The sequence below is a fragment of the Phoca vitulina genome, unplaced genomic scaffold (genome assembly GCF_004348235.1).
Source record: "Phoca vitulina isolate PV1807 unplaced genomic scaffold, GSC_HSeal_1.0 scaffold35, whole genome shotgun sequence".
Lineage (NCBI taxonomy): Eukaryota > Metazoa > Chordata > Mammalia > Carnivora > Phocidae > Phoca > Phoca vitulina.
In genome coordinates, this window is record NW_022589738.1 from 10,948,929 (window position 1) to 10,976,926 (window position 27,998).

Genomic DNA, 27,998 nt, shown 5'->3' on the forward strand with positions numbered 1-27,998 from the left:
CTCCCCCATCTCATTTAAATCCAGATTAAAGAAAGCTTTTAATACAAGATTTCAACCTTTCTAAATTAGACCAAGCTGGCTTTGGATATCTCAGTAATGTGCACCTTTGTATTTTTCCCTCCATTATTTTGCTTCTCAGACAGTCTCTGCAGCTCTGATGGGTGTTTGTGTAGCCCTCAGCCTCTTGTCCAGTTATACGTACTTGGAGGTCATGCACTGTGTGTCTTTTATTAGTTCTGTAGACTCTATACAGAGCTTGATACAGTATTTGCAGAACATACACATACTGTTGCTTGACAAGTAAATTTAAGATATTTGATTGGTTCTGAAGATCAGTTATGTAGTCTTTCTCTAGCTATAGGCATTGAGTTCCACAAAACTCCTTTGCTGAAGGGAATTCTGGTTGAAGGTCATTTTTATGGTAGAATAAGTGTGGGTGGATCAGTAGCAGCCCATAACAAATATTTTCACATTCACTGAAATAAAACCTTACAAGCAGCTTTCTAAATAAAGAGAATACCAATAACATTTTATCACCTTAAATTAGTATTTGGTGATTTTTTTTCTATTTTCCTCAGCTCACTTGAGAATTATGTCTTTCTTCCCTCCAGTTTCAATAAAATGATTTGTTTCGATTTGTTGCGGAAGATATTCATTTGTTAAGACATTGGACTGTGTCTAGTCCTATGTCCAGAATTTCATTCTTTCCGATTTTATGACTTGAAATTGTTGACTTTGAACTCCAAGTGGTCCACCTCAGTGAACCACCATACGCCAGGGATGGGGAGGCACTCAGAAACTTGAGATGGGAAAAGTCATGTTGGTGTGGATCTAGCTCAACCCCTGTTCCCAAACCCCCCCCCACCACCACCACCAAACTGGTATCCCCTTGGCCCTGCACCCATAGCTTGGGCCAAAGTGATACTATCCGCTCCTCTCACACATGCCTGTCAGGTGCCCCCTGAGGATAATTTACAGTGCGGACGCATAGGCTGACTTCTCCTCTTCCTTTGTCTTTCCCAAGACATCATTGCCAGAGCTTCTGCTCCTCTTTACCATCTGTTTTCCCTCCTGCTTCTCAGCTCCCTCTTCATTTGAGGAGCCCCCCACAGCACTGCCCTCCCATTTGGTATTTCCTAGTATCACACTTCTTTGAGTAGTGGAGAGGTGTCAGAATTCTATGTGTGGGAGAGGAACTCCAGTTGGAGGGCAACTTGTGTAGTCCTAAAGGAGAGTTCCCAGGTTTTCTTTCATGTCAACAATTTAGCTCATTTTACACCTCACAGCTTGTAGACCTTGTGCAAGTCCTCACCCCACTTCTTAGGCTGGAAGTAGGAGAGGTTCCTTGTTGCCTCTCTGGCATTTCCCAAACGGAGTTGTGATATTGGAGATTATGCAAAAGGAGGGACCTTTGGTCATATATTTTCTTTGCAAACTCTGACCCACTCTTGGAGATTCATACTGCACTGAGAAATCATATGTTGGGGGGGGAAAGCCTTTTTTAACCTAATATTTAGGTTATCTCAAATATTTAACCATAAGGGCCAGGACCCTTCCTTTCCCCCTTCTCCCAATCATCCGTTATCATGTGGTAAGACATAATTTTGTAAGTACATGGGTAACACATGAATTGCACACTTTTTTTTTTGCAAGAGAGAATGAGAGAGAGCACGAGAAGGGGGAGGGTCAGAGGGAGAAGCAGACTCTGCTGAGCAGGGAGCCCGACGTGGGACTTGATCCCAGGATTCCAGGATCATGACCTGAGCTGAAGGCAGTCGTTTAACCAACAGAGCCACTCAGGTGCCCTGAATTGCACAGTTCTGCATGGCTTCCAAGCCTGCTACAAAGTGGACTGAGCTTCTTTGTTCAACCCGAACATTCTCTGTCTTTCACAGCATGATGTGCTATTCCACTGGCGTCCATTTTCTCAATCTGCTGGTAGTCCACCTCTGGGTCTTTGCTCCTGTTGTTTTACCTCCCTGGGTACTCTTACCTTTAGGTACAGCTTCTGTTCCAAATCCTGTGTAAAGCCTCCTCAGGCTTCTCCTTTCTCCAAATGCCAGTAACTTTGTCTTCAGTACTTCATCGATTAAAACAGAAATCTGTCCCCATGACAAAACTGTACATTCCCCTAAGGCATGACCATATCACATCAAACTGCAATATTTCCCCTTAGCTGCTCTTGAGGATATAAGAGATGCGCTGAAACACCTCTTCATTGATTGACAGATAACAAGAATATTCATTCGACCATAGAAGTGGTACCTTTTGATAGGCAGCTTTTTGTGGTTTTTGTTTTGTTTTGTTTTGTTTGCATTGAGGGCACTTTCATTACTGAAGTACAGTGCAGCTACTCGGCATTTACCCCCATAAAACTCTAACACACTTATTTCCATTGTATTTTAAGGAGAGAGTAATAGTTGTGGAATTTTTTTTTCAACTTGACAGAAGTGATTGCTTTCAAATTTCATAATGGCTCGGTGCCTCAGAAACACTTTAATCCTCTTGGACCAGTCCCGGCATAGGTGTAACTCAAGGGTCTTGTCCCTTCGGCCTGTCTGCAGTAGAAGATGGGCCATGAAGATAATGCAGACATTATCTTCCGTATGTCCTCAGAGTTATGTAAATAACCGTACCTCCCTTCCTGACTGAGAAACTGTCATTAGTTTGCTTTTCAGGTCATTCTCTGTCTACTGAATGAAATTCAGTAGTCCTTGAAGAGTCAGCCTTCCACAGTCTAATCACTAGATCATTGTTTAAAAAAAAAAGTTATCCTTTTAAATGCATTGATATTTTAAAGTAATAGGAAGGCTATTAGGCTTTCTTTTTGTTTTTCTGTACACCTTTTAGGGACTGTTCAATTATTCTATTGTATTAACTAGATTTTCATTTTAAAAAAGACTGCATGCATTTGGTACACACACACTCCCCCAAGTGTACGAGGTGGTATATCAAATGAGAGATCAGTTTTCCTCTCATCTCAGACTGTCTCCAGTTTTCATCCTCATGCAAACAATTTTACCTGTTTCTTACGAATTTTCCCAGGAATATTCTAGACATGTCCACACACATGCATGTGCAAGCAGAGTATGCTACAAGCACTGTTGTGGACCCTACTTTTTGAATCTGACCATGTCTGTTGAAGAACTTCTTATGTAACATATACAGATCTACTTTGTACCTTTTGTGGCTGGATAGTATTTCATTGTCCAGGTGGTACCACACTTCATTTAACTATACCCTCTTAACGGGCATTCTGGTTGTTTCTAGTCTTTTGCCATTGCTTATAATGCTATCATGTATTAGACATACATCTTTGTACACCTATAGCCAAGACAATTATTTCCCCAATATTTTTTCCAGTTTTATTGAGATATAATTGACACGCATCACTGATAAGGATATACAGCATAATGGCTTGACTTACATATGTTGTGAAATGATTATCACAGTGTTTAGTTAGCATCCATCATCTCATATTGATACAATAAAAAGAAAAAGCAGAAAAAGGAAAAAATTTTTTTCTTTGTCATAAGAACTCTTAGGATTTATTCTCTTAACAACTGTCCAAAAATCCTACAGCAGTGTTAGCTATGGTCATTATGCTGCACATTACATCCCTAGTACCTACTTGTAACTCGAAGTTTGTACCTTTGGACTCCCTTCCTCCAGTCCCCCCTCTTCCCACCTCCCACCTCTGGTAACCAAAAATCTGATCTCTTTTTCTATGGAGTTTTGTTTTGTTTTGTTTTTAGATTCCACATATAAGTGTGATCACACAGTATTTGTCTTCGACTTATTCCCTTAGCATAATGCTCTCAAGGTCCACCCGTGTTGTCACAAATGGCAGGATTCCACTCTTTTTTATGGCTGAATAATATTCCATTGTCTATACCAGATACCACAACTTCTTTATCCATTCATCAGTGGACTCTCAGATTGTGTTGTTTCCACGTGCGCAGTTTTTGATCAGTGTTGCCAAATTGCCTTCCAAAGAGGCAGCACCTGGTTACCCCCCAGTAGTGTGTTAGAGTGCTTGTTGCCCCACCAGTTAACTGTGCTATGAATTTTACTTACCTATTTCTGCCACTCGGCTAGATTAAAAATAGTATCTCATTTTAATTTGCATTTTTCTAGTTTGAAGATAATTTTTGCCGAAGTTTGAAGTCTTTTGCATATCATTATATGGAGATTCCTTTTTTATGTCCTTTTCTATTTTTCCTTCGAATTGTTGCTCTTTCTTGGTTTGTGAAATTTAAAACACTAATATTGTTTGTCATATATTTGACAACATATATAAAATCATTCTTGTGTGTTTTCTTCTACAACTTGTATGATTGCTTTTTATTTTTTTTTTTAAATTTTATTATGTTATGTTAGTCACCATACAATACATCATTAGTTTTTGATGTGGTGATCCACAATCCATCGTTTTCATATAACACCCAGTATGATTGCTTTTTAAATGTTTAAATATTTTATCCATCTGGAAATTATTTATTATAGAAAATGATTGCAAAAACAATACTACTTACATTATTACAAGTTCCAGGAGAACAGGCAGAGTTTTTTATTAGCTGTTGTATGCCTAGTATCGGACACATTTATTTCGTACCAGCTGTGGCCACAATATAATGGTTCGCACAGTTCTGGCAATTTTTTTGTTGTTGTTCTTATCGACTTGCTCTCAAAAGATTCTATGACCTGAAGTTTGGGAGAGTAAGTGGTCATAACACACTTTATTGAGATTAGGCAACAGTAGCGGAGGTAATGGTGATTAAGGAGTCATTCTCAACCTTGTCTCCATTGCTTCCTCCTCACCGTGCTCAGGGCTTTCGGTACCTGTAACAAGTGTATCAGCCCACATATAGCACCTTCCTGGCACTCCCATGTGAGAATTCATCCCCTTTGAACTGCCTCTGAATGGAGGAGCACCCACACTATTGTATACCAGTCAAACTGAGGGCACTGGGGAGAGGGGGATGTCCTAGAAGATTCTCTAGAAGATTTTCTTCCTAAGAAGAATCCTCTTAATAGCTACCAGGCAGTACCATGTGCAGATACACTTGGGTAGTTACAAATTGAACCTCACCTGTACCATTAGTTTAGAGTCTATACTTGATAGCCAGCTAGGGCTTGGTAAATTTCAAAACACTGTTGCTATTATTTTAAAATACATAAACACCTTTAAATCTAATGGGCTTGCAACAACAAACATTTAGTTGTCCTCATTCATGGGGTAGCTCTGTGTGGGTTCAGGTTGGCTCCACGTGTGTCCTCATTCCCCTAGGGTTCTCAGTTACCTGGAGGGTGATCTCATGGCAAGTGCAGAAGTGCAAAAGGACAAGCCAAATCATGCCACCATATTGAGCTCACCGAAATCAAGTTGAAGGGACTTCCAAGTAGCTTCTACCTACTTATGATAGAACACAACATGGGGTAATGAAGATAATGGGCCTTGGAGCCTGACAACAATGGGATGGCAGATACTATTAAATGGCCATTCAAAAACCCTTTATCTCTTTTTTCTAGGATGGGGGACCCTACTCTCCACAGTAGAGAATGATAATGTCAGATACTTTTCCAGCCTCGCTTGTAGTGTAGGTAGCCATGTTACATGTTTCTGGCCAATGAGAGATCAGAAGGACTCTACTAGGTGCCCCTGGGGAATTACTTTCCTCTTTGAGTAAGCCATTTAAATGCCCCGGTATTCTCATCTGCAAGTTGGGGCTAGGTATAATTCACGGAGTTGTATTAGTCAAATTTACTTTGTAACAAACAATCCCAAATCTCCATGGCTTATAATAACAGATATTGATTTTTCTGGCTGATGGTCTGCAGGTCATCTGGAGGTGGAGTGGCTCTGCTCCAGGCTGCATGTAGGGTTCAGCCCAACTCCATGTATTTCAGGACAAGACAAACTATGCAGGCATGTTTAAAGCTTTTACTATGGGGGCACCTGGCTGGCTCTGAAGAGCATGCAACTCTTGATCTCGGGGTCGTGAGTTCATGCCCTGGGTTGCAATTACTTTAAAAATCTTTAAAAAGAAAAATAAAGCTTCTATGTCACTAACATTCCTTTGACCAAAGCAGTTTGCATGGCAGAGCCCATCAGTAGGGCAGGGAAGTATGCTCCACCACAATGAGAAATCTTTCAGTTACGTAACAAAGTTATGGATGTATAATCCTACTCCAGTAGAAGGAAGATTTAGAACAAGAATCCAACCTTCCCACTTCCTAGGGGTGTGAACATAAGCAAATCACTAGTTGCCTCCTCTCAAGAGGGCATGGGGCTCTTTTCTCTGGGATGATGTGAAGATTAAAAATAAATTATGTGCCATAGGAGGCCCTTAACTGAAGTTAGCCCTGCACCTCCACCACCAAACTCAGTTTACTAAGTGGGCTCCTCCCAGAAGCCAGGTGTGTGATTTAATGCTGACGTTCCATGATGTGTGCATGAGAAGTCACCAAAACAGAAGGCTCCCTGAGGGAGGAGGCAGAGCATTTATTCACTAAGCAAGCATTCATGGAACACCTGAAATCATTATTGCAAGTCCATCGTCATGCTTTTGTGCTTCAATAAACTGTAACTGAGGGTTGTTTTTTTTTTTTGCGAGGCGGGGGGGCAAATGACCCTTACTTCACTCTGACAAGAACGTATGAACACTGGTATTTCAGGGTTGATTTTGGCATAGGCTCCCTCTGCTGGAGGAAAACAGCATCTTTTTTTCTGAAGATGAAGTTCCTTTCCCTTTAATTGAAAGCAAATGTAGTAAATAATTTGCTGCATTGCTAGACTGGCTTTTCATATAGTGTTTCTGCTGCCATGTCCTAAATTTACCTGCCACAGAGCTGTAATACCAACTGGCACTTCTTGCCTTTTCAAAGCAGAGCCTTACAAAAACACTGATTTTAAAGAGTTTGCCAGAAATGTGAATTGTTAAAGAAGCAGGTTCGTGTTTCCTGTGAGTAATGCCCTTGTTCCTTCAATTCTAACCTTCTCTGTTTTAGAACATCTGGGAGTATTATGGGAAGACTGTGCCGGGCCTATTTAGAGGTGCTTGCTAAAAGGAAATCAGCCTGAGTCACCAGGTTTGTTATGTAGGTAGACTATAATTTTCTATAGAAAAAGCGAGGATTGATGCAAAGCCAACACTTCCCCAGCCAGGGGTATAGCCCCCCTTTCTTGGGACATGCATGTTTTCAGGGCTATCAAAATGAGATTTTTATGTGAACTTATTTTTTAGAAAGCCATTATTGATTGCTTAATGTGTACAGAGTTTCACTTTATTTCTGGCTAGGCGGTGTGCCAAATATGTCTCCTTTGCCTTTGTCACCTCTTTATCTTTTTGGAGTCGCTTTTTTGGATTTAAATAACTCAGTAGGGTATTCAGTGTGTTCTGAACTGGCTGATTCAATGAAGCTTCTAGATGATGGTATCGAGGGGAATCTTCCCCTAAATGCGGACTCCAATGTATGTGGGGTAGCGTCGGCACATCCATGGCTGCCATAGCCAAAAACAGTGTTCTCCTACGGCTTTGAAACCCAAAGCGTGGTCAGGCGTGACATGGGGACAGATTGGTTAAAAATGCAAAATATCAAGCCTCATCCCAGACCTACAGAATCCGGCTCTGCACCTGCACCAGATCTCCAGGGAATTCTTGTGCATATTAAGATTTGAGAAGCACTGGTCCAGAGTGAGGGGAAATCGCAGAGTAATGCCAACCTTGAGGTATGCGAGATAGTGCTGTCACCCCAGAATCTGCCATAGCCAGAAACACCTTACTCCTGCCCTCCACTGAGGTCTGTGACTACCACCCATGGGCCCAGGGCCAGCTCCACCCATTAGCTCTATAATGCTGGGCAGTGAGCCCACAACCCCCGCCCCGCAGTCAGTGCTTACTATCCTTGTTGACTGGCACTTGCAGACTTCGACCTCATGGACTCTGACTTCCTGGACCTACCCATCTACCCTCCCCTGACTTAGCTGACTTTCATGGTCTATTTATCACTGGTCGTCTTTGGCCCAAACTCCTGCTTCCCAGCTGGGATGGAGCCAGGCCCAAGTGATGACACATGTTACCACTGAAACTGCATTAAAAGAACCTGTGGGTCTTCAGCAACTAAAGCCTTAAATTAGTCATAACTTTTTTAAAATCTCAGATGGTAGGAATTCAACTTGAAGTAGCTTAATTTTAGAAGTGGAGGGAACCAGTAGGGGTCAAATATCATGACATGATTTCGGGGATATTCCTGCTCGAAGTGCATAACTCAAATTGGATCATGAGGAACATTGTACACATCCAAATTGAGGGATAGCCAAGAAAATAAATTGCTTGTACTCTTGAAAAATGTCAAAGTCAAGAAAGACAAAGGCTGAGGATCTGTTTCAGATTAATGAAGTCCAAAGGACATGACAGCTCAATGCAAGGTGTGATTCTGGATTGGATCCTGTAACAGGAGAAAAAAAAAATCTTTAGGGGGATTTATTGGGATTATTGGAAAAATTTAAATATGGACTGTAGATTACATAATAGCATTATATTGGTGTTCAATTTCCTGATTTTGATAATTATACTGTAGTTAGATAAGAGAATTTCCTCATTTAGAGGAAATATATACTCAAGTATTTGGGGGTAAAGGCAACTTTAAAATGCCCCCTACAAAACCAGAGAATGATAGAGCAAATGTGACAAAATGCTAACAAAACATGACTATGGGTAAATGGTACATGGAAAAATTTGTACTATTCTTATATATTATATATATTATATTATATATATATTATATATATATATTATATATATATTATATATATATATATAATATATTATATATATATTCCATATTCCATATATATATTATATATATATATATATTCCAAACCTTTTGGAATACTGTACTAAAAATCTACAAAAATAAAAATAAAGGGGGAGTTTTACCAGCAGAATACTGGGGGACTTCACAGAATTAAAGGAAGAAATGTAAGACTCAGGGCAACACTGGAGAACTGGGAGTGAAGGCTTGATGCCACCAGAACAAACTGATCTGGATAAACTTTTTTTTTTAAGATTTTATTTTATTTATTTATTTGAGAGAGAGAGAGATCACAAGAGGGGGTGGGGTCAGAGGGAGAAACAGACTCCCTGCCAAGCAGGGAGCCCGATGCGGGACTCGATCCCAGGACTCTGGGATCATGACCTGAGCCGAAGGCAGTCGCTTAACCAACTGAGCCACCCAGGCTCCCTGGATAAACTTCTTTAACAGAGTAATAGAAACCTGGAAATTTAGAGCAAGAAAGGGGCTTTTTTTTTTTTAAGATTGTATTTATTTATTTGACAGAGAGAGACAAAGAGGGAACACAAGCCGGGGGAGTGGGAGAGGGAGAAGCAGGCTTCCCGCTGAGCAGGGAGCCCAATGTGGGGCTCGATCCCAGGACGCTGGGATCATGACCCGAGCCGAAGGCAGACGCTTAACGACTGAGCCACCCAGGTGCCCTAAGAAAAGGGTTTTTAAGGTCCTTTAATGTCTCCCATTTCACGGATGAGAAAACTGAGATCCAGACAGCAAAAGTGACTTGCCCAAAGACAGATAATTAATACAGTTTCCAACTGCAGATATTTAGAACTCTTTTCTCATTGGTTTATAAATGGATCCCTAAAGTTTGTGGCTTTTCCTTATACTTTTAAATTAGAAGCAAGAATAAGATTAACAAAGGGGCACCTGGGTGGCTCAGTCCTTAAGTGTCTGCCTTCAGCTTGGGTCATGATCCCAGGGTCCTGGGATCGAGCCCCGCATGGGGCTCCCTGCTCAGTGGGGAGTCTGCTTCTCCCTCTCCCTCTGCTGCTCCCCCTGCTTGTGCTCTCTTGCTCTCTCAAATAAATTTAAAAAAAGAATAAGATTAACATGAATACCCAACTTTTACATCAACATGGATGGGACTGGAGGAGATTATGCTAAGTGAAATAAGTCAAGCAGAGAAAGTCAATTATCATATGGTTTCACTTATTTGTGGAACATAAAGAATAGCATGGAGGACATTAGGAGAAGGAAGGGAAAAATGAAGGGGGGGAAATCGGAGGGAGAGATGAACCATGAGAGACTATGGACTCTGAGAAACAAACTGAGGGTTCTAGAGGGGAGGGGGGTGGGGGAATGTGTTAGCCTGGTGATGGGTATTAAGGAGGGCACGTACTGCATGGAGCACTGGGTGTTATACGAAAACAATGAATCATGGATCACTATATCAAAAACTAATGATGTATGGTGACTATCATAACATAATAAAATTTAAAATAAACCTAAAAAAAAGATTAACATGAATGATATGCTGTAACATGAATATATGTTCTATGAACAAATATCTAAACAAGATCCCCCCACATGATTAACATATCCCCCTAGTTTTGCTATTAAATGTATTCATGATAAGTACTTAAACATAAAAAGCAGTGGTAATAGTCTTTTAACACAATTTTATTCATATGTGAAAATCATCCAGAAGATTCGAGTTTCTGTATTTATCATGTGGGTGAGTACATTCTGTCCTTTTCCATAGCATTATTCTCACCTTATAGAATACATCATCTTCTGGTTGCAAAGTAGCACTAATCTAGACTCGATTCTTGGAAATGTCCCTGTGATTTGGAGAGACCATGATTGCAATCCATTTAGAAAGGGTAATCTCAGGCATAGAGGGACACCTAAAAGCCATCCAGTCCCACCCATTCCTTCTAAAGGTTGCCTGCAGTTGGTCACTCAGAATCTCTCCCTTCACCTCTCGCACCTGTTTTGCACTAGGGACTGGATGTAAAATGGAATAGTATCTATTTACATATATTGAAATAATTATCTTTGACATCACTTCTGAAATAGCGGTATATTTAGAGAAAATGAGCTCCTTTAATCATCTGTCCTATAATCCTGTATTATCTGTATAGAAGAGGCATTTGTGTAGTGGTTGGATAATGAGTCTGGGAGCCGATAAACCTGCCTTGACCAATTACCTCCATGACAGCTTTTGAAATAGAATGCAAATCCTAGCTGAAGAATCCTGCGTGGTGGAGTGCAAAATTGAATATATATATATATATATATATATATATATATATATATATACACACACACACACACAGTGGCTTAGTGTGTGGTGAGAAGCAATGAATTAAAAAAAATTATGTTTTCCATCACCTGTGTTCAGACACGATCACAAATGGCTAACATAAATTTTTCCAGAGAATATGGATTCCTAAAGTTCACTATGGTGACAGACACTGTCTGTTGCCTACCAAATATCCATTTTCCACATCATCCTTACTAACGGAAGCCTAATCTTATTTGACATAGCAGTGTTCTCAGATAATTACTTGACTTTCCAAACTCTCTGTCAAGGTGGCTGTGCCACATACTACTAGCTAATGACATGTCAGTGTAAGTTGACTTGGGAGTTCTGGGAAAACTTTTGCTTTCCTGATTTAAAAAAAAAAAAAGAATGGATATGACTGGTACTACCCTTCCCCATTTCTTCCTGCCTGGGATATAAACATGGTGTCTGGAGTTACAGCAGCCTTTTTCTGCTTATGGGCCAACGTGGGGGAAGGAAGAGAGAACTGTGACATTCTGGCTGATGTCAAAAACCACTAAACAGTATCAGCAGTACACTACTTCCAGACCTTGTTATATGAGAAAAAATAACTTCTTACTTGATTAAGCCACTGGAAGTCAGATTTTCTAATAATTTCACTTAAATGCATCCCTGATACAAGTATAGTAGACCCTCTGGGCAAGTCTGGCTAGCTCCAGATATCCCCAGTTCTCTGTGAAACAGTCCTGCTCCCTCTCTGGCTGGACTTCTGCACCCATGTTGATGCAATTGGGGTAAATCCACCTGACTGAGGCCAAGCCAGTCAGATTCCCTCTCAGGAAGTTGAAATTGGGTTTCAGTGGTTCTGAATGATCCTGCAGTGTGGCTAAATTTGAAGGACATTATAAAACTTAGAAGTCAGTATGTGTTATAGTGTAAGGGGAAGTCACCTTCAGCCATAGAGAGGTAGGAAAAATGGGTCTGTGGAAAGTGAAAGAAAGAGGCAGAGTCCAGTGTCATCAAGAGAGAGAACACTACCTGGGGCCTGGTACATTTCTGGGTCCAAGTATTAGTCCCTTCGTAGGTTTGGCTGCCCTTAGATTCCAGGAGCTCTCCAGCTTCCTTCCAGAAAGCCAGGCAGCCCTGTGTGATTAGCAGGGTGGTGCCCTGAATAAGAGCACCTGACTAAAATGGAAAAGGAAGTGAAATCCAGCCTCTGTATTTTGGTCACTAAGCCTTGGCCTGGGGCTGCATCATCCCAGAGGTAATGTGCCTCTCTATGCAATTCATTTGCCCAGAAGGGGCAGATTTCACACAAGATTTAGGAAGGCCCTTCTTCAGGATAGCTAGTAAGGCTAGTGTCTTATAACCAAAGGATCTTGACATTCAGACAAAATGTATTAACGAACAGTGAAACCATCTGTTCTAGTATTTGACAGATATGTTGTTCAATACCCTGATTTATTCTGCTTTTAAAAATTCAAGCATAGTTTACGTATAGCAATATGTACAAGTCCTAAGCGCATAGTTCAATGATTTCACTGTATGACTCAAATACTCACTACCCAGATTAAGAAAAGGAACATTTCCATCATCTCAGAAAGTTCCTTTATCCCGCTCAGTACCACTTGCTCCCACCCCCCCAACAAAGGACACAAGCAAGTAACCACCCTTCTGTATCACTGTAATTTGTTTTGCCTTCTTCTTGAACTTCATATAAATGGAGTCATACAGCAAGTAGTCTTCTGCTCAACATGTTCATGAGATCCAGCCGTGTGGTTGCATGTATCAGTGATTCATTCTCTTTTTATTGTTGAGTAGCATTCCATAGTGTAAATATACCACAGTTTATTCATTCATTCTCCCCTTGATGGACATTTAGGATGTTTCCAAGTCTTATGAATAAGCTTATGAATAAACTCTTATGAACAAAGCTGCTGTGGACATTCTTATACAAGTGGACCTAGGTACTTATTTCCCTTGGACACTGATGTACTGTAGCAGAAGTCCAAATTATACATCTTTCACAGTAAACATCTATATATTTATATAGATCTATAGATCTCACATGCATGCACCTGGATAAATTTTGTCTCGAGTTGTTCCTTTATGGTGTAATTGAGAGACCTTATTTTGTAAGTACCTCTTCATAATTAATTATATGTTTAATGTACCTACCCACTTTACATATGAGACATGGGGCTACTCTCTCAGCATTGTGGGGATGCCTGCTTTTGTTTATTCAAAACTTGCTAAACGGTCAGTAGTATTTTGTGTTGCAACTAATGAAGCAAACTTATAGTGAGGGTACCTGGCATTAAGCTTGTAATTGAAAGTCTAGTCTGTGACCAGGTATAAATACAGCAAAGCTACGGGAACCACATAAGATTAAGCTGAGTTCTTTGTTCCAACCACCCGTGCAATTTGCAATATTAAATAGTGCCGGATTTGCAATGCAAAGCCCTATTAAGCAGTGCCTGTATCCCAGCATTGTGAGTGAGGCTTTTTACAAAATAGGAGTGTCCAGTCTACCCCACCTCCCATAAAATCTTGGTCTACAGTGGGGCCTCGGTTTTTAAACCCTTTCATGTAATTATAAGTTATAGCAGCTGGCCAGCTGAAAATTTCTTTCCTGTGTCCATCGTCACGATTCTGGTGATTACCCTCAGCTGAACATCGGTGCCTGTGAATGGATTTCATCTCCTGTTAAACTTTCCCCAGGCAACATGAGATGAGGCATACAATTTACTTTTTATGAAGACAGCCACATTAAAATAATAACAAATGATGGAAAGTGGCTGAATAAGACATATTTGGGGTAATAAAATATGGAGCACAATATGAATTTATTCAGACTAGGCTGTAATCTCCACTGATGGTAGGGATTTGTCTCTCTTGTTCACTGATGGTCTTCTGGTGAGCCATAGGAGGGCTCAATAAATATTTACAGAATAAACCCTGTATAATACAAGGGCCTTATTTACTAACTTAAAAGGTTATAAATCCTGCTTTGCTTAGTACTGGCTATATATCCCAGTTGCTCACCGCAGCCTCGCTAAGGACCAGGAAGAAGCCTCCCTAGCTCCATTCATTTGACAGCAACCCACTTGGAATTTGTGGAAGCTCAAATCTAATGAAGAAGATTTGGGGACCTTCTTGTCCTTAACAGAGTAAAGGTGTCAATTTACTTCATTCTTCTGTCTTCAGCCACAGAGCCAACTCCTCCTCCTTCTCCTTCCTTTAGGGGTAAAATGAAAATCAAAACTAGCCACAGTGACACTTTTGTTCATCATAGCTGCCTGATCCCTACCCAGGGGTGGTGGTGGCTGCTCCCATCACATATTCATGCCCAGGTCACCCCAGATCTCCTTTTTCAGTGTATCGGTTATGTAGAAAGCGATTCTATCTGAATTTTATAATCCAGCTCTCCTAAGATCCCTTGCCAAAACTTTCTGAATAGAAGCCAGAAAACAGTAAACCACAATCAATTTCCCTTTTAAATACCTGAAGACGCAATGTTGACTAACAAAACTACTTTGGACATGATTACACAGAGGGTTCTCTGCAATAGCTATGTGAATATGAAGGGAGGAAGGAAAGTTATGCACATACTTATAAAGCATATAAATCATGAACCAGAAAGGTCATGGGAAGTTTCTTGGTCAGCAGTGTTGTTTCATAGATGAAAACCATGAAGCCAAAGCGGTTAAATCACTTGCCCAGGGCCATATAATGACAAAGCCTGAAATTCTGAATTTCTCAGCCATGGTCACCCACTCCACCCCACCCCCACCCCAGCAGCTTTAGGTTTCATTTTGCACACAGGGAAGGTACCACTCATGGCCAAACCCACACTCTATCACACTGGTTCCTTTAACCCCAAAGAACAGATTTACTAAAATGTATTTTAAGATATGGGGGGGGGCGCCTGGGTGACTCAGTCATTAAGCGCCTGCCTTCGGCTCAGGTCATGATCCCAGGGTCCTAGGATCGAGCCCCACATCGGGCTCCCTGCTCAGCAGGAAGCCTGCTTCTCCCTCTCCCACTCCCCCTGCTTGTGTTCCCTCTCTCCCTGTGTCTCTCTCTGCCAAATAAATAAATAAAATCTTTAAAAAAAAAAAAAAAAGATATGGGGTAGGGGAAGATCTAAGCAGTTTTAAAGAAACTCTGCCTTCCCTCCCCTGTTTCTGACCTTCAGGGCAGCCATCAATCCTATAGGCTCACGTCCAAAAGCTTGGCAAAAGAAACCCTTTCAGCTTGTTCTGTCAAAAGTATCTCAGTGAAAGAGTTATTGAGCCTTAAAATGTCACAAATTGTTCAGATACTCTTCTTCCATGGCCATTTTCATGACTAGCTCTCTAAAGTGACAACGTAGGCAGCACATAACATAATCACTTAAGTTGAGGTGACACTGGTTCCTGGAAAAGCAGGTAATTGCTTCACAGCACTTGTTGCTGAGGCTCCCATGGGCTGCCTCTGTCTTCTCAAATTGACTTTGAGGATTTGAGGATCTACTGTCATGGTGACATATTGGAGAGTGTCCATTTTCCCTGACCTACAGCAGGATAAGTGGAAGGAGAAGGGATATCATCCAGGGCAATGGCAGCAAAGGTGACAGTTTGCTTCCCAGGCTTTGTCTCTGAGCTCTAGGATAGCACTTAAAAAAAATCAATCACAACTTTGTGAGTGCTGTCAGGGCTGAAAACTGCATTTGAATTTGTCTACTTATTAAGACAACCTTACTTTAAAGAGCTGTGGAGCTAGAGGTTTCCGTGGAAGCAGAGGTACGTGTGGGCAAAAATTGCTTTACAGGGAAATGAATGCTAGCCATCCTGTTAGGTTGGCACTTTATGGCTACCCAGTTGATGTGAGTTTGGCAGTAAGTAACCCAATGAACAGTGACTTTTAAAAAGGGAATAATTTTTCTCTTTTAACTAGAGTCTGGAGATAGGTAGTCCTGGTTGGAGGACACATGCTCAATGATATCCACAAACCCCAGGATCTTTTTTTCTTCTCCATCATTCTTTGAATGTTGGCCTTTGATCCATGTGCTCGTTGCCTCAGGAGGCAAAATGGTTGCTATAGCTCCAGGCCTCACATAAACATCCAAGGCACCAAAAAGAGGAAAGGCAGCTAACAGCCAGGTCTATCCACTTTATTTCCATTTATCATGAAATAATAAGCTTTCTAAGAAGCTCCTGCCCCAGAAGATTTCCCCATTGATCAAAATGAGGCTACATAGCCAAGCCTAGCTTCAAGGAAGGCTGAGAACGGACTATCTGGCAAGAGACAAAAGGATGGATGTGATTGGCTGAGGCTATTTACTATTTATAACCTGGAGCTAAACACGATTGTCACCCTAATAAAATTGAGATCTAGTTATCAAGTGATAAGGGGAGAGTGGATGTTGAGTAGCTAACTAATGGTGGAAGCCACAAATATGTAATCAGAATTGGACTTTCCAAATAGGAAAGGCCTTTACTATGTACCTGATTGTACTCAACCACTCGTCTCTGTATTTTTGTATTATCTAGCACAGTGTTGTACACCCAGCAAGCACTTGCAGAAAATGTCTGTCGAACCACAGTTTGAGAACACTGCCATGACTGGCTTAGAGAAGGGTCTGATGTGAAATGTCAATTATGCATCCGGCCCTAATAACAGAGCCATTCACTTTAGGGGCATCGGGAGGCCAGAGACTACAGATATTCAAGTAGCCAGTGCCGAGAGGCTGAAACAATTTCTAGTTCTTTAAGCTTTCTACTTAGGAAGAAAGTACGTAAGAGAATATGCATCTTGATAACGGCCGGGACAGAGGACAGGTTAAAAACATGCATTATGATCTCATTGCAAAGGACCTTTGGCCTCGCCTATAAGAAATGAAACCACTGAAACAGACCATCACATCCACATCCCAGAATTAGAGCCCAAATGAGTATAGACAGATTTATAAATAGTTGTCATAAAGTGTTGAATCACAAAACAACAAAATATCATTGCTGAAAGGCACATTAAAGACCAGCTTAACTCCTTGTTTTTTCAAAAGAGGAAACCAAGGTCCAGAGGGTTTACGCAATTGGTCTAAAGTTACATAGTTAGTGACAGAGACTTGTCTAGAAACCAGATAAACCTGAGAACTGTTTTACAGAAGCAACGAAACGTGGCTTGGGGTAAGTGGGACAGTGAAAGGCTCAAAGTGTGGTGATGAGAAAAGTAAATACACAGACATGAAGGGCTATCCATTACCAGTTTATAAGTTAGAAGTTACAACAACTGAGGTTGCCAACTGCCACAAGCTCGTCCTTGGGTGGAACATGGGGGTGAGAGGTGAGCAACAGCAGGGTTACCTTATGAGAGAGATCCTAAGCGATCCTGATCCCAAGGTCAATGGTGCTGAATGGTGGGAGGTGAGTCACTAATTGAACTTTGGATAGCTTACATGTATTGTAAGCTGTATGCCAGGAATTGTGCTAAGTGTCTTATGCGGAATCCTCACAGCAATGCAGTGAGATGGGTAGGTCTTATTGTTGCTGCTTTTTACAAATGAGTAAACTGAGGCTTAGAAAGTATAGCAGCCCCCCCCCCATATCCACAGGGCATATGTTTTAAGGCCCCCAGTGGATGCCTGAAACCACGGACAGTACTGAACCCTATGTATACTCTGTGTTTCCCTATACATACATACCTGTAATAAAGTTTAATTTATAAATTAGGCACACTAAGAGATTAATAACAAAACTAACAATAAAATAGAACAATTACATCAAAATAGTGCAATAAAAGTTATGTGAATGTGATCTCTCTCAAAATTTCGTATTGTCCTGTACTCACCCTTCTTGTGCTGATGGGAGATAAGATGCCTACATGATGAGCTGAAGTGAGGTGAATGACGCAGGCCTTGTGACTTAGCGATAGGCCACTATTGACTTCTGATGATTCATCAGAAGGAGGATCACTTCTTTGGGACTATGGTTGGCTGAGGGTAACTGAAACCACAGGAAGTAACTTTGCGTAAACCCACAATGCTAGAAAGTGATGAACCTAAGTCCGGAACTCGGGTCTGTCTGACCTCAAAGCCCCTATTTTTTATCATCATGCTATGCTCCTTCTTTCATTCAAGAGCCAGACTCCTCCTATCTCTTAGAGAACAAGAGTATGGAGCCCCGAGGAAACTTATGGGTCACCTAGTACAGTGCTATTCAATGGGTTGTTCTCAGACCAGCAGCAGGCCCACCACCTGAGAGCTTGCTACAAACAGACGATCTCAGGCCCCATTCCACAGCTACTGAATCAGAATCTCTGAGGGGAAGGCTCAGGAGGCTGTGTTTTAGTTAGCTCACTAGGTGATTTTTAAGGCACACTAAATTTTAAGAAGCCCTGACTTAGTGGGTAGATTTTAGTCCAGTTTCTTTATGTTAAAGGTGAGGAGGTGCACCTGGGTGGCTCAGTCGGCTAAGCATCTGACTCTTGATTTCTGCTCAGGTCATGATTTCAGGGTCATGAGATCGAGTCCTGCTTTGGGCTCCATGCTGGGCGTGGTGCCTGCTTAAGATTCTCTTCTCCCTGAAAGGGGAACCCTCTTACACTGTTGGTGGGAATGCAAAGTGGTGCAGCCACTCTGGAAAACAGTATGGACTTTCCTCAAAAAGTTAAGAATAGAACTACCCTATGACCCAGCAATTGCACTACTAGGTATTTATCCAAAGGATACAAACATAGTGATTTGAAGGTGCACCTGCACCCCAATGTTTATAGCAGCAATGTCCACAATAGCCAAACTGTGGAAAGAGTCCAGATGTCCATTGACAGATGAATGGATAAAGAAGAGGTGGTATATATACACAATGGAATATTATTAAGCCATCAAAAAGAATGAAATCTTGCCATTTGCAATGACATGGATGGGACTAGAGGGTATTATGCTAAGCGAAATAAGTTAGTTGGAGAAAGACAAATACCATATGATTTCACTCGTATGTGTAATTTAAGAAACAAAACAGATGAATATAGGGGAAGGGAAGGAAAAAATAAGATGAAAACATAGGGAGACAAACCATAAGAGACTCTTAATCATAGGAAACAAAACTGAGGGTTGCTGGAGGGGGTATGGGGTAACTGGGTGATGGGCATTGAGGAGAGCACTTGATGTAATGAGCACTGGGTGTTGTATGCAACTGATGAATCAGTAAATTCTGCCTCTGAAACTAATAATACAATATATGTTAATTTAAAAAAAAGATTATTTCTCCCTTTCCCTCTGCCCCTCCCCCCTAAAAAAAAAGATGAGGCAACAGTTCTGATGACTGAACCATGGTCACTGTGCCAGAGTTGGATCTCAAGCCCAGACCTCCAGAATCCTAGTCCAATGTACTGTCTGCTGTGTTCTATGGTTTCTCCATGACTGTCCTACAATATGTGCATTGGTGCCTGTGTTGGAAACATTGGATGAGGTTCAGTGGACCTCTAACCTGACCCAGCGTATCCATTCATGTGACATATCCGGTTTCTCCCTCCACTCCCCCATGATTCACACCAAGGGTGTTTCTTTATACCTGGGAGTATCTTTTGTTTGGGAGGTCTTTTGTTCTTCCTTCCTTTAGCTCTTCTCTTCATCATGATCGATCATTATCAGCATCATATTATTATTATTATTTGCTTTTAAAAACTGTTTGCATTTATTCAGTATTTCATAGCAGTGAGTCTCAAACTTTACCATACTTCGGAATCACCTGGGGAGATTTAAAAATCCTGATGCCTGGGTCCCACACCCAGATAGTCTCATTTAATTGGTTTGGGGTGTGGCCGGGGCATCACGATTTTTAAAAGCTCCCCAGGTGATTGCAGTGTGCCGGCAACCATTGGCAAGTGCTTTTTTAGGAGTCTCCCCGGGACCTGAGGAGGTAGGTGGGGCAAGTCCTTCTGATCCCCTTTCCATAAATAAGAAAGCTCAGTCTCTGAGACATTTAGTGTCTTACAGAGAACAATGACATCATCTAGTGGCCCTTGGTGCAGCCTGGGTTACCAGGTACTTGTAATAAATCTTTAAAGCCAGCAGTCAGTCTGCAAGAATGGGGTAAAACCTGTTTTTCTTGTTTCCAGTGTTTTCTGGGCTTGTGTTTCCTGACATGAGAAGGGAAAAGAAACAACTTTGGATGGTATCTGGGACCAAATGTTTATAACTGAAATTCCCCGCTGAATGCCTTTAATAACTGGAAGATAATCATTAACTAGAACGTCCCCCCCTCCCATTCCTCATCACCCAGCATAATAATGGTCAGGAAACATCAGGAAAACCAGATGGAAGGGACTTGCTCATTCTGCACCAGCACATGTGCCCCCCGTTTGGAGACTAATTAAGAAAATAACAAACCTGGCCACATTGGCTAAGAGAACTCTCACTGGGGTTTGTAAATTTGGACACGTTTTTCCTACACACAGCATATTGGAAGAGAATTTACCATTGTTGCTTGCTTCTCTTCTCTGGGTATTCTGATCATTTAAATTATGGTGTGCAGTGTTCTTGCCAGGTGCTCCCTCTTACTTCCTTGAATGTCTTTGGGAACTTACTACAGTTCCTTCAGTATATTTCTCACCCTTCCCAGGAGAAATCCTCAGCTGCAACCAGCCTCTGTGTTCCCATAATCCCTTGCTACCTCAGGTGCATTCCCTGGACCAGCAGCAGCAGCATCACCTGGGAGCTTGTTAGAAATGTAGAATCCTGGTCCCTTCCCAGACCGACTGACTCAGAATCTGCATTTTAGCAAGAGCACCAGGTAATTTGCACATTGGGTCTGAGAGGCATTGCCCTAATACCCAGAGTTTTCCCCATCATCCCACAGCTTAAAATGCCCACCCTTCCAGCTACTTTTATTTATCGACTTCCTACTTGTCCTTCAAAGCTTAACTCTGATCCCTCTCCATCTATGAGGCCCCCAATATTTACTCCCTCCACGTTACCTCTATAGGTCATGACTTTTTGAATTTAAACAAATGTTGAATGTTTCATTGTTTCAATGGTTCGGGTATTATTAGTCTAATTATTAAGATTACATCTTCCCCCAGAGTGCCTTGCACAGGCTTTGCACAAGATAGGAATTGTTTGATTCATCAAGATCTGTTTCCTGCTTGAAAGCTGTCCCTTAGCCCTGTCATGTCTCTTTAAGATTCTTCTGCCTCAAAGGAGTTTCCGTCAGTTTTTGTCTTCTCAACACCTGAGGTAAATCTCCACCCACTGCAGAGATTTTCTAAAGGCCTGGCTCTTCTCTGTAACCTAGTAGGTTCCAACCAAACCGCAACCCGCAAAAGGCATAAAAAGTAAAAAAACAAAACAGACAAACAAAAAAACCTAACCACTTGTGAATATTGAATATTGGTACAAAAAAAGTTTCCCTAACTTTTTAGTTTGAGATTATTTGGACAGAGAATTTTTAAAAATAAGTTTACTTTGGGGGATGGGATATTTTTTTTCCTGCTTCACCATGGTGCGCACAGGAAACTTAGGATTGTCTCTGGCTCTCTCCAGGGATGTGCCATGCAGTGTTATCTCTTTTACTGGTCCTAGACCCTCAGGCAAGAGACACATCTTTGAGGCTTCCATCTCCCCAATTCCAGGAGGGAGCAGAGGGCACACATCCTAGCTTACCTATAAATCCCCAAACCTATCCAGTGGATTATAGGATCTCTCCTAAGGCTTGGCACAAGGGGGTGTAGGAAGGAGAGCAGGGACTCCACACTGACTTTCAACTTCCTGGTTTCCTTTCTGTGTCAGCTTTTCATACCTTGAACAGCTGACTCTCTGTGTCCTTCAAGTGTATTCTTTATGGCATCAATTTGAAGTTCGAAAATACCCAGGTTCTGACAACTCAAAAGCCTTTTCCTCAAAGCTATTGTCCATGGGCATCAAGTCATTTTGATGTTCATTGGTAGTCAAATGGCTTGTTTCTTTTCTCTGAACAGAGGCCTGTGCGGCCACATATGGTGGTAGGCAAAGAACTGGGGTCAAATAAATTGCTGGAGGAAACGCCTCCATTAATATCAGATTCTTACTATGTGTTTGGTGTGACATAGGCGTGGCTTTCTGCATTCCACGTAGATGAGCAGTCACACACATAGGACATTTTGGACTATTGCTTGATCACGTTGGCCGTGGTTGATCTATAGCTAGCAAAGGCTGCCACTTCAGAGGGCCTGTGGGCGGGACACTTGCCTGGGAAAGAGGTCTGTGGCGAAGGAAGGTTTGTGTGGCTTGGGTCACATCATCCGTTTCCTTAATGAAACTCTCTCCTTGGCATGGAGATGGTTCAGTTACCACACAACCCTCGGGTAGGGCCAAGAAGCATAGCATGGGCTTTATCTCTCAGCTCTTCAAACCCAGAGCCCACCACAGACACCTCTGTTTGAGGATTGGTGAAGGGAATCAGTTAAACTAACAAAACTTTAAATCAAGCCACCACGGCCTTGCTTTGCATTCTTGCGTTATCGTAATTTATTTTAAGTCAGTGTAGAAAACAGTTTACTTAAAGAGCCAGATCCATCCAAGATACCAACACACACATAGGCCTTAGGTGCTACAAATACAGGAGAGGGAATTTGGGTTTGTTTTGGTAGAGGCCTGATGGGCAGGAAGCCCCTCTCTGCCATCCTGTCACTTTTTCCCCCCACTGGAAATGCCACTTCCTTGTTCCCTGGGCCTCGGTGTTTCAGAAGCACACGGAGGCCACCTTCTCAGACATAGTGTGTGTGCTCATGAGCTCATTCCTGTGTGCTGGCTCCGGGATGGCGCGATGCCTGAGAAAGCAGACACATGAGGGAAGGATGAGCCCCTCCCACTGCATCTCTTCTTTCTGTGCTATTTGCTCAGGGGGAAAGAAACAGCACTCTCTTCCTCAGTGTTCCTCCTCCACACACTTTTGATAAGCGCTGTTTTCACTTTGTATCTGCTGATCGATAAACCCAAGGGTCGGTCTTGTCTGTTCTCAGAGATAAAGAACTGCATGCATAACTGGTCTTTATCTAGCCAAACTAGCACGGTTTTTCTTTGTTTTTCACAGTGTTCCCGAGAGATAAGAGGAAACCACGCAGACATGATGCATGACTGGGGAGGTTTTGAAATACTTTATAAACTCGTGCTCTATTCTAGGCTCTGGGTTAGGGATGGAAAGAAAGGAAGAGGGCACCACATGTAATCTAAGTTGATTATTTTCCTGCATTTAAAACAAGCAGGTGAACACACACACACACACACACACACACACAGATACACACACAGAGAGAACATGAATAAATGCTCAACCAAGGAAAAAATAAACTGATTTTCATTTAGTAGCATAGAAGTAAAATAGGGAGAATTTTAGTAATTCAAATGAATACATACCCCAGTGATCTTTTCCTATCACAAAAACTGTTTCTTGTCATATGGATTCAGAACCAATATTGGCAGACAGGACCTAAGTTCATCTGAAGAGCCAGATATATTGCCAGGAAAATGTGGGCTGGGACCAGGTCAGAGTCCTACGAAATCCATGCCATTCGAGTCTCTTAGCATGTTTCTGAGGGCAAGCCAGGCTGGAGGGGTTGATATGGGACTGGGGATGGAAGCTATTCTGTAGAGTGAGACTCAATGTAAAATCAGTTGGCACTGATAAAGGCACAAAGGAAAAGGTGTTTTTAATAGCAAATGAAAATTTGGGGTAGCAATTTGAGTAGATGCAGGGTAGGAAATCATTTAGGAGAAATTTGCTGTTCAGCTCTGCAAAGACCCAAGGTTGAGCCTTGAAATGATGGCAGGAATGTCTGGGAAGATAAGAGTCTTCAGGAATTTTAGGCAGAAAGGAGGAGTACAGCCAAGAGACAGAGATAGGTTGCTAATAGGAGGAAAATTTAAGTTGAAAGCCACGACATCATTGTTTCTGAGCAACCAGATAGAAAACGAGATAGTAAAGTCTTAGTGAAGCTGAACAGTGCTTCCTTGTCTGTGTTACATACTCTGCATTACTTTCTTTCCACCCTTAGGCTCATGAACTTAAATTGTTCTATGGTAGACTTCTGGCTATATCTCATCTCCAGTGCTGGATAGTAAGTTCCCTGTAAGGAAAAAAATATGTCCTGGGTTTTCTAGAATTTCTCCCATAATACCGAGTTTAGGGCCTCACTGGAATAGTAACTCAGGAAGTGTTAATTGGCAGAATTAATTAATGAACAACCTCCTCTTTATGTAATTAATTTCCCAAATTAAATGTTAGATTTGAGGAGGCCAAAATCTGGATTATATTTTGCCTTTCTCATGTTGCGTATATCAGAGGAGCAAAACCCTGCAAAGAAAGGAAGGAAGGAAGAAAGAGAAAGAAAAGAAAGCAAGAAAGAAAGAAAGAAAGAAAGGGACAGAAAGAAAGGGTGGGAGGGAGAGAAAAAGAAAAAAGTCATTAGTACTTTATTTCAGAAGGAATTGGTGAGTATAATGGTAGATATCAGGCAGAAAGACTTGATGTGTGAGGAGAGAGGCCAAAATCCAATGGACTTTTCTTTGATCTTAGATTCATTCAATCTAAGGCTGAACTTCAGGTGATTTTTGCAGGGGCAGGTGGGGGGCGGGCAGTGGCATTGGTTATTCTGACTGGTACTTTTCTGGACCAGGTCTGCGTTTTTGGAAGTTTGGCTTCATGAGAGCAGAGGTCTTGTCAATCTTTTCATTGTCATACCTCCAACATCTAGAACAGCTTTCCTGTTATATAGTAGGGGCTTAAGAAATAATTGTGGAAGGAAGGGAAAGAGGGAGAGCTCTGCTTTTCATTCCAGTAAAAACCTGGCACTTATTTATTCCCAAAGGCCCCCTCAGGTTCTGTGTTAGGTACTGAGGATACCAAAAAGGTGAGATGCCGTAGTCTTGTGGCATCTTGGTTGTCTAGTAGAGAGAGACAGAGACAGGCATAACACCCCAGGTGGTAAGTGCTCCCCCAAAGAGTCATGGTGAGGTAGAAGGAGTGGGCCAGAGGGAGCTGGGAGCATCTCATCTGCCCTGAGGAACCTCTCACACCTAAGCAGAATCCTAATAAACTCAACACTGCTTTGTAGGCTTGAGGACATTTTCATCTCTAGGGTCCTAAGAACGGACTGTGGGTAGATTGAGTAAAATATGGAAGACTGCAAGTCATTGCATTTTAGCCATTCTCTATTCAGAGTCATTTTGATATTGAAAGTGATTTTGTCTTGGTACTTACTGGACTTTGGTTTCGTTCTGGGAGTGCAGAGACTACCGTGAGTCTGTCATGCAGCTGTGCTTTATTAGCAAAGTCTAAATGACACAGACCGAAGGCCCATTGTCTGGGCCAGACCTGCGCCGCACACTGGGAGTGACAGCTTTATTAAGCATGATCCGTTAGGCCCAGTCTTTGTTCTCTGTGCAATTTCTTGTTCCCGTGACAAGGATTAATGATATAACCGCGGTAAAGTGGTCTTTGCATTTTATAGAAGCCTAGGGCAATAAAAATGTGTATTTCCCATCAACACAGCAAATTTTCTGAAGAGGGTGGATAAACTTGACAACAAAAAGTGAATCAGTTGTTTAAAAACAAAAAGTTACTACTGGCTAAGCTTATTTACATAAGAGGAAAAGGATTTGGGGAATATGCTGATGGACCTTAAGGAGAAAATCCAGTGTCTGTGGAAAAAAAAGAAGATCCTGATTTGACTTCTGCTTCTTGATTTTCTTACTCAGGTACTGACCCCAGCACAGATCAAATCAATTTGCCAGGCGATTCTGGACTCTGGGAAGCAGTATGCCATGAAAAAAAGGAAACCATTCCCCCTGATGTATTCTTACTATGGAACTGAATACTTGGGTGAGTGAAAGTGTTGGCAAAGTCCTCTTAATACCCGCACTGACTAAAAACTAGAAGATTTTGATTTTGGGTCATCACTATTCATTTAACTAGAAATACTTTAAAATGCCATTTAAAAACGAATATTGATAGATACTACAAATCACAATTTAATGTTCTCATAGTCTGACAGAAAGGTAGCTATTTTGATGATTGCTTTCCCTAAAGACTAAAATCCTTATTCTAGATTGTGAGTTCATTGGCTGAATTTCACCAGAAGTTTTTGAACGGTTTATACACTCATTGCCAACGGTGCCTCTGTACAGGGAAACAGGATGAAGCCACTGAGATTTTCAAGTGTTTAATATTAGTGGATTAATAACAGACTACTGGGATGCCTGGGTGGCTCAATCAGTTAAGCGTCTGCCTTCGGCTCAGGTCATGATCCCAGGGTCCTGGGATCGAGCCCCGCATCGGGCTCCCTGCTCAGCGGGAAGCCTGCTTCTCCCTCTCCCACTCCCCCTGCTTGTGTTTCCTCTCGCTGTTTTTCTCTCTCTGTCAAATAAATAAATAAAATCTTAAATAATAATAATAATAATAATAATAATAATAATAATAATAACAGACTACTAAGTCATAATGGCTACTTTTGAGACATGAGGCCTGTAGAGTGAAAATTGGTTACTACCCTTTTGAGTCTTTCAGTGGCTCCCCATCACTCCTGAGCATGACTTACAGGGCCCTTTGTAGATCACCTGCTCCTTTCTCCAAACTCAAGCTCCGTCTCTCCCCCTTTTCTGGTTCTGTCCTGTATAATCTCCTACAAGCAAAGTGCTCTCAAATCTTCAAAATCTTTGTCCCTGTTCCTTTTGCCCAGAATGCCTGGCCTCCCCCAGCCCTTTCAACTATCTGTAATGCACCTAGACTTCAAGGCTGATCAAACATCATCAGAGCTATTGAGAAACTTTGCGCTTTTGGAAAAAGGTTTTATTAAATCTTCTCTGGATGGGGCGCCTGGGTGGCTCAGTCGTTAAGCGTCTGCCTTCGGCTCAGGTCATGGTCCCAGGGTCCTGGGATCGAGCCCCGCATCGGGCTCCCTGCTCTGCGGGAAGTCTGCTTCTCCCTCTCCCACTCCCCCTGCTTGTGTTCCCTCCCTCGCTGTGTCTTTCTCTGTCAAATAAATAAATAAAATCCTAAAAAAAAAAAAAAAATCTTCTCTGGAGGAACATTCACATGTTTCAGGTTTTACCCTGAAGCAAAATTGGTTCGTGTCAGGTCACCCTGCCATGCTTTTATTGGAGCCTTTATCACTTCACGCTGTAATTAGTGGTTTGCCTGTCCAGCTGCCTCAGTGGGCTTTGTGCACCTTCAGGATGAGGACTTTTGCTCACTTATCTTTGTCATCCCCGGACATTTACCAACAGCCTGTACCTAATGAGGGTACCCAACTTCAGCAATGAGCTTATAGACTAGTAGTTCTCTGAGAGATTTCTCAAAGAACCTTTAAGTTCCTATCTGACTTTCTCTAGAATCAGACCTTGAGACAAGGATTTGGGTATAAATGGCTTATTTGGGAGGTGATCCTAGAAAGTGTTGATAAAGGACTGAGGAAGTGAGACAGGGTAGAGAAAGAGGTTAATAGAGGATGTAATGGTGAACAGCTGTGGATAACTGAGGCTTTGTTCCACTGGGGACCCTGAAGACTGTCTAGAACATGCCTCAGAATTGTCCCACCCCAATGGTGAGGAAGCTGGGGTATTCATCCACCAGCTCCTTGCTTCCTAGGTCGAGGGCTGTTCCCAGACCTGTTAATTCCCTAGGACCTCAGTCCTGTCCCTGTGGGCTGGGCATACCCCTGTGGCCAGAGAAAGCCTCAGGCAGAAGGATAAATGCTTGAGGTAGAAGCTGGGGAGGAGAGGTGCCCCAGAATGGTGAGTGTGGGCGAGGTGATGGGCAGGGCACTGGCAGTGTCTGCTAGAGTTTCTTAATAGAACTATTCCTTTCATTTTCCATCTTTCTAGAGAAATTAACATTCTAGTCATTCACATGTATAGCACAAACCAGATTGCTATCTAATGCATAAATATTTTCCTGGAAAG

The 27,998-nt window shown here is 41.9% G+C and overlaps 1 protein-coding gene across 1 annotated transcript in view; it reads left to right on the forward strand.

Annotated features, from left to right (window-relative positions):
- Window positions 1–27,998, forward strand: part of LANCL3 (LanC like 3) — a 94,381-nt gene that overhangs the window by 46,993 nt on the left and 19,390 nt on the right. The window contains exon 2 of the mRNA XM_032426756.1: window positions 25,797–25,920. Coding sequence (XP_032282647.1) covers window positions 25,797–25,920 — 124 coding nt within the window. The remainder of the gene's footprint in view (window positions 1–25,796; window positions 25,921–27,998) is intronic.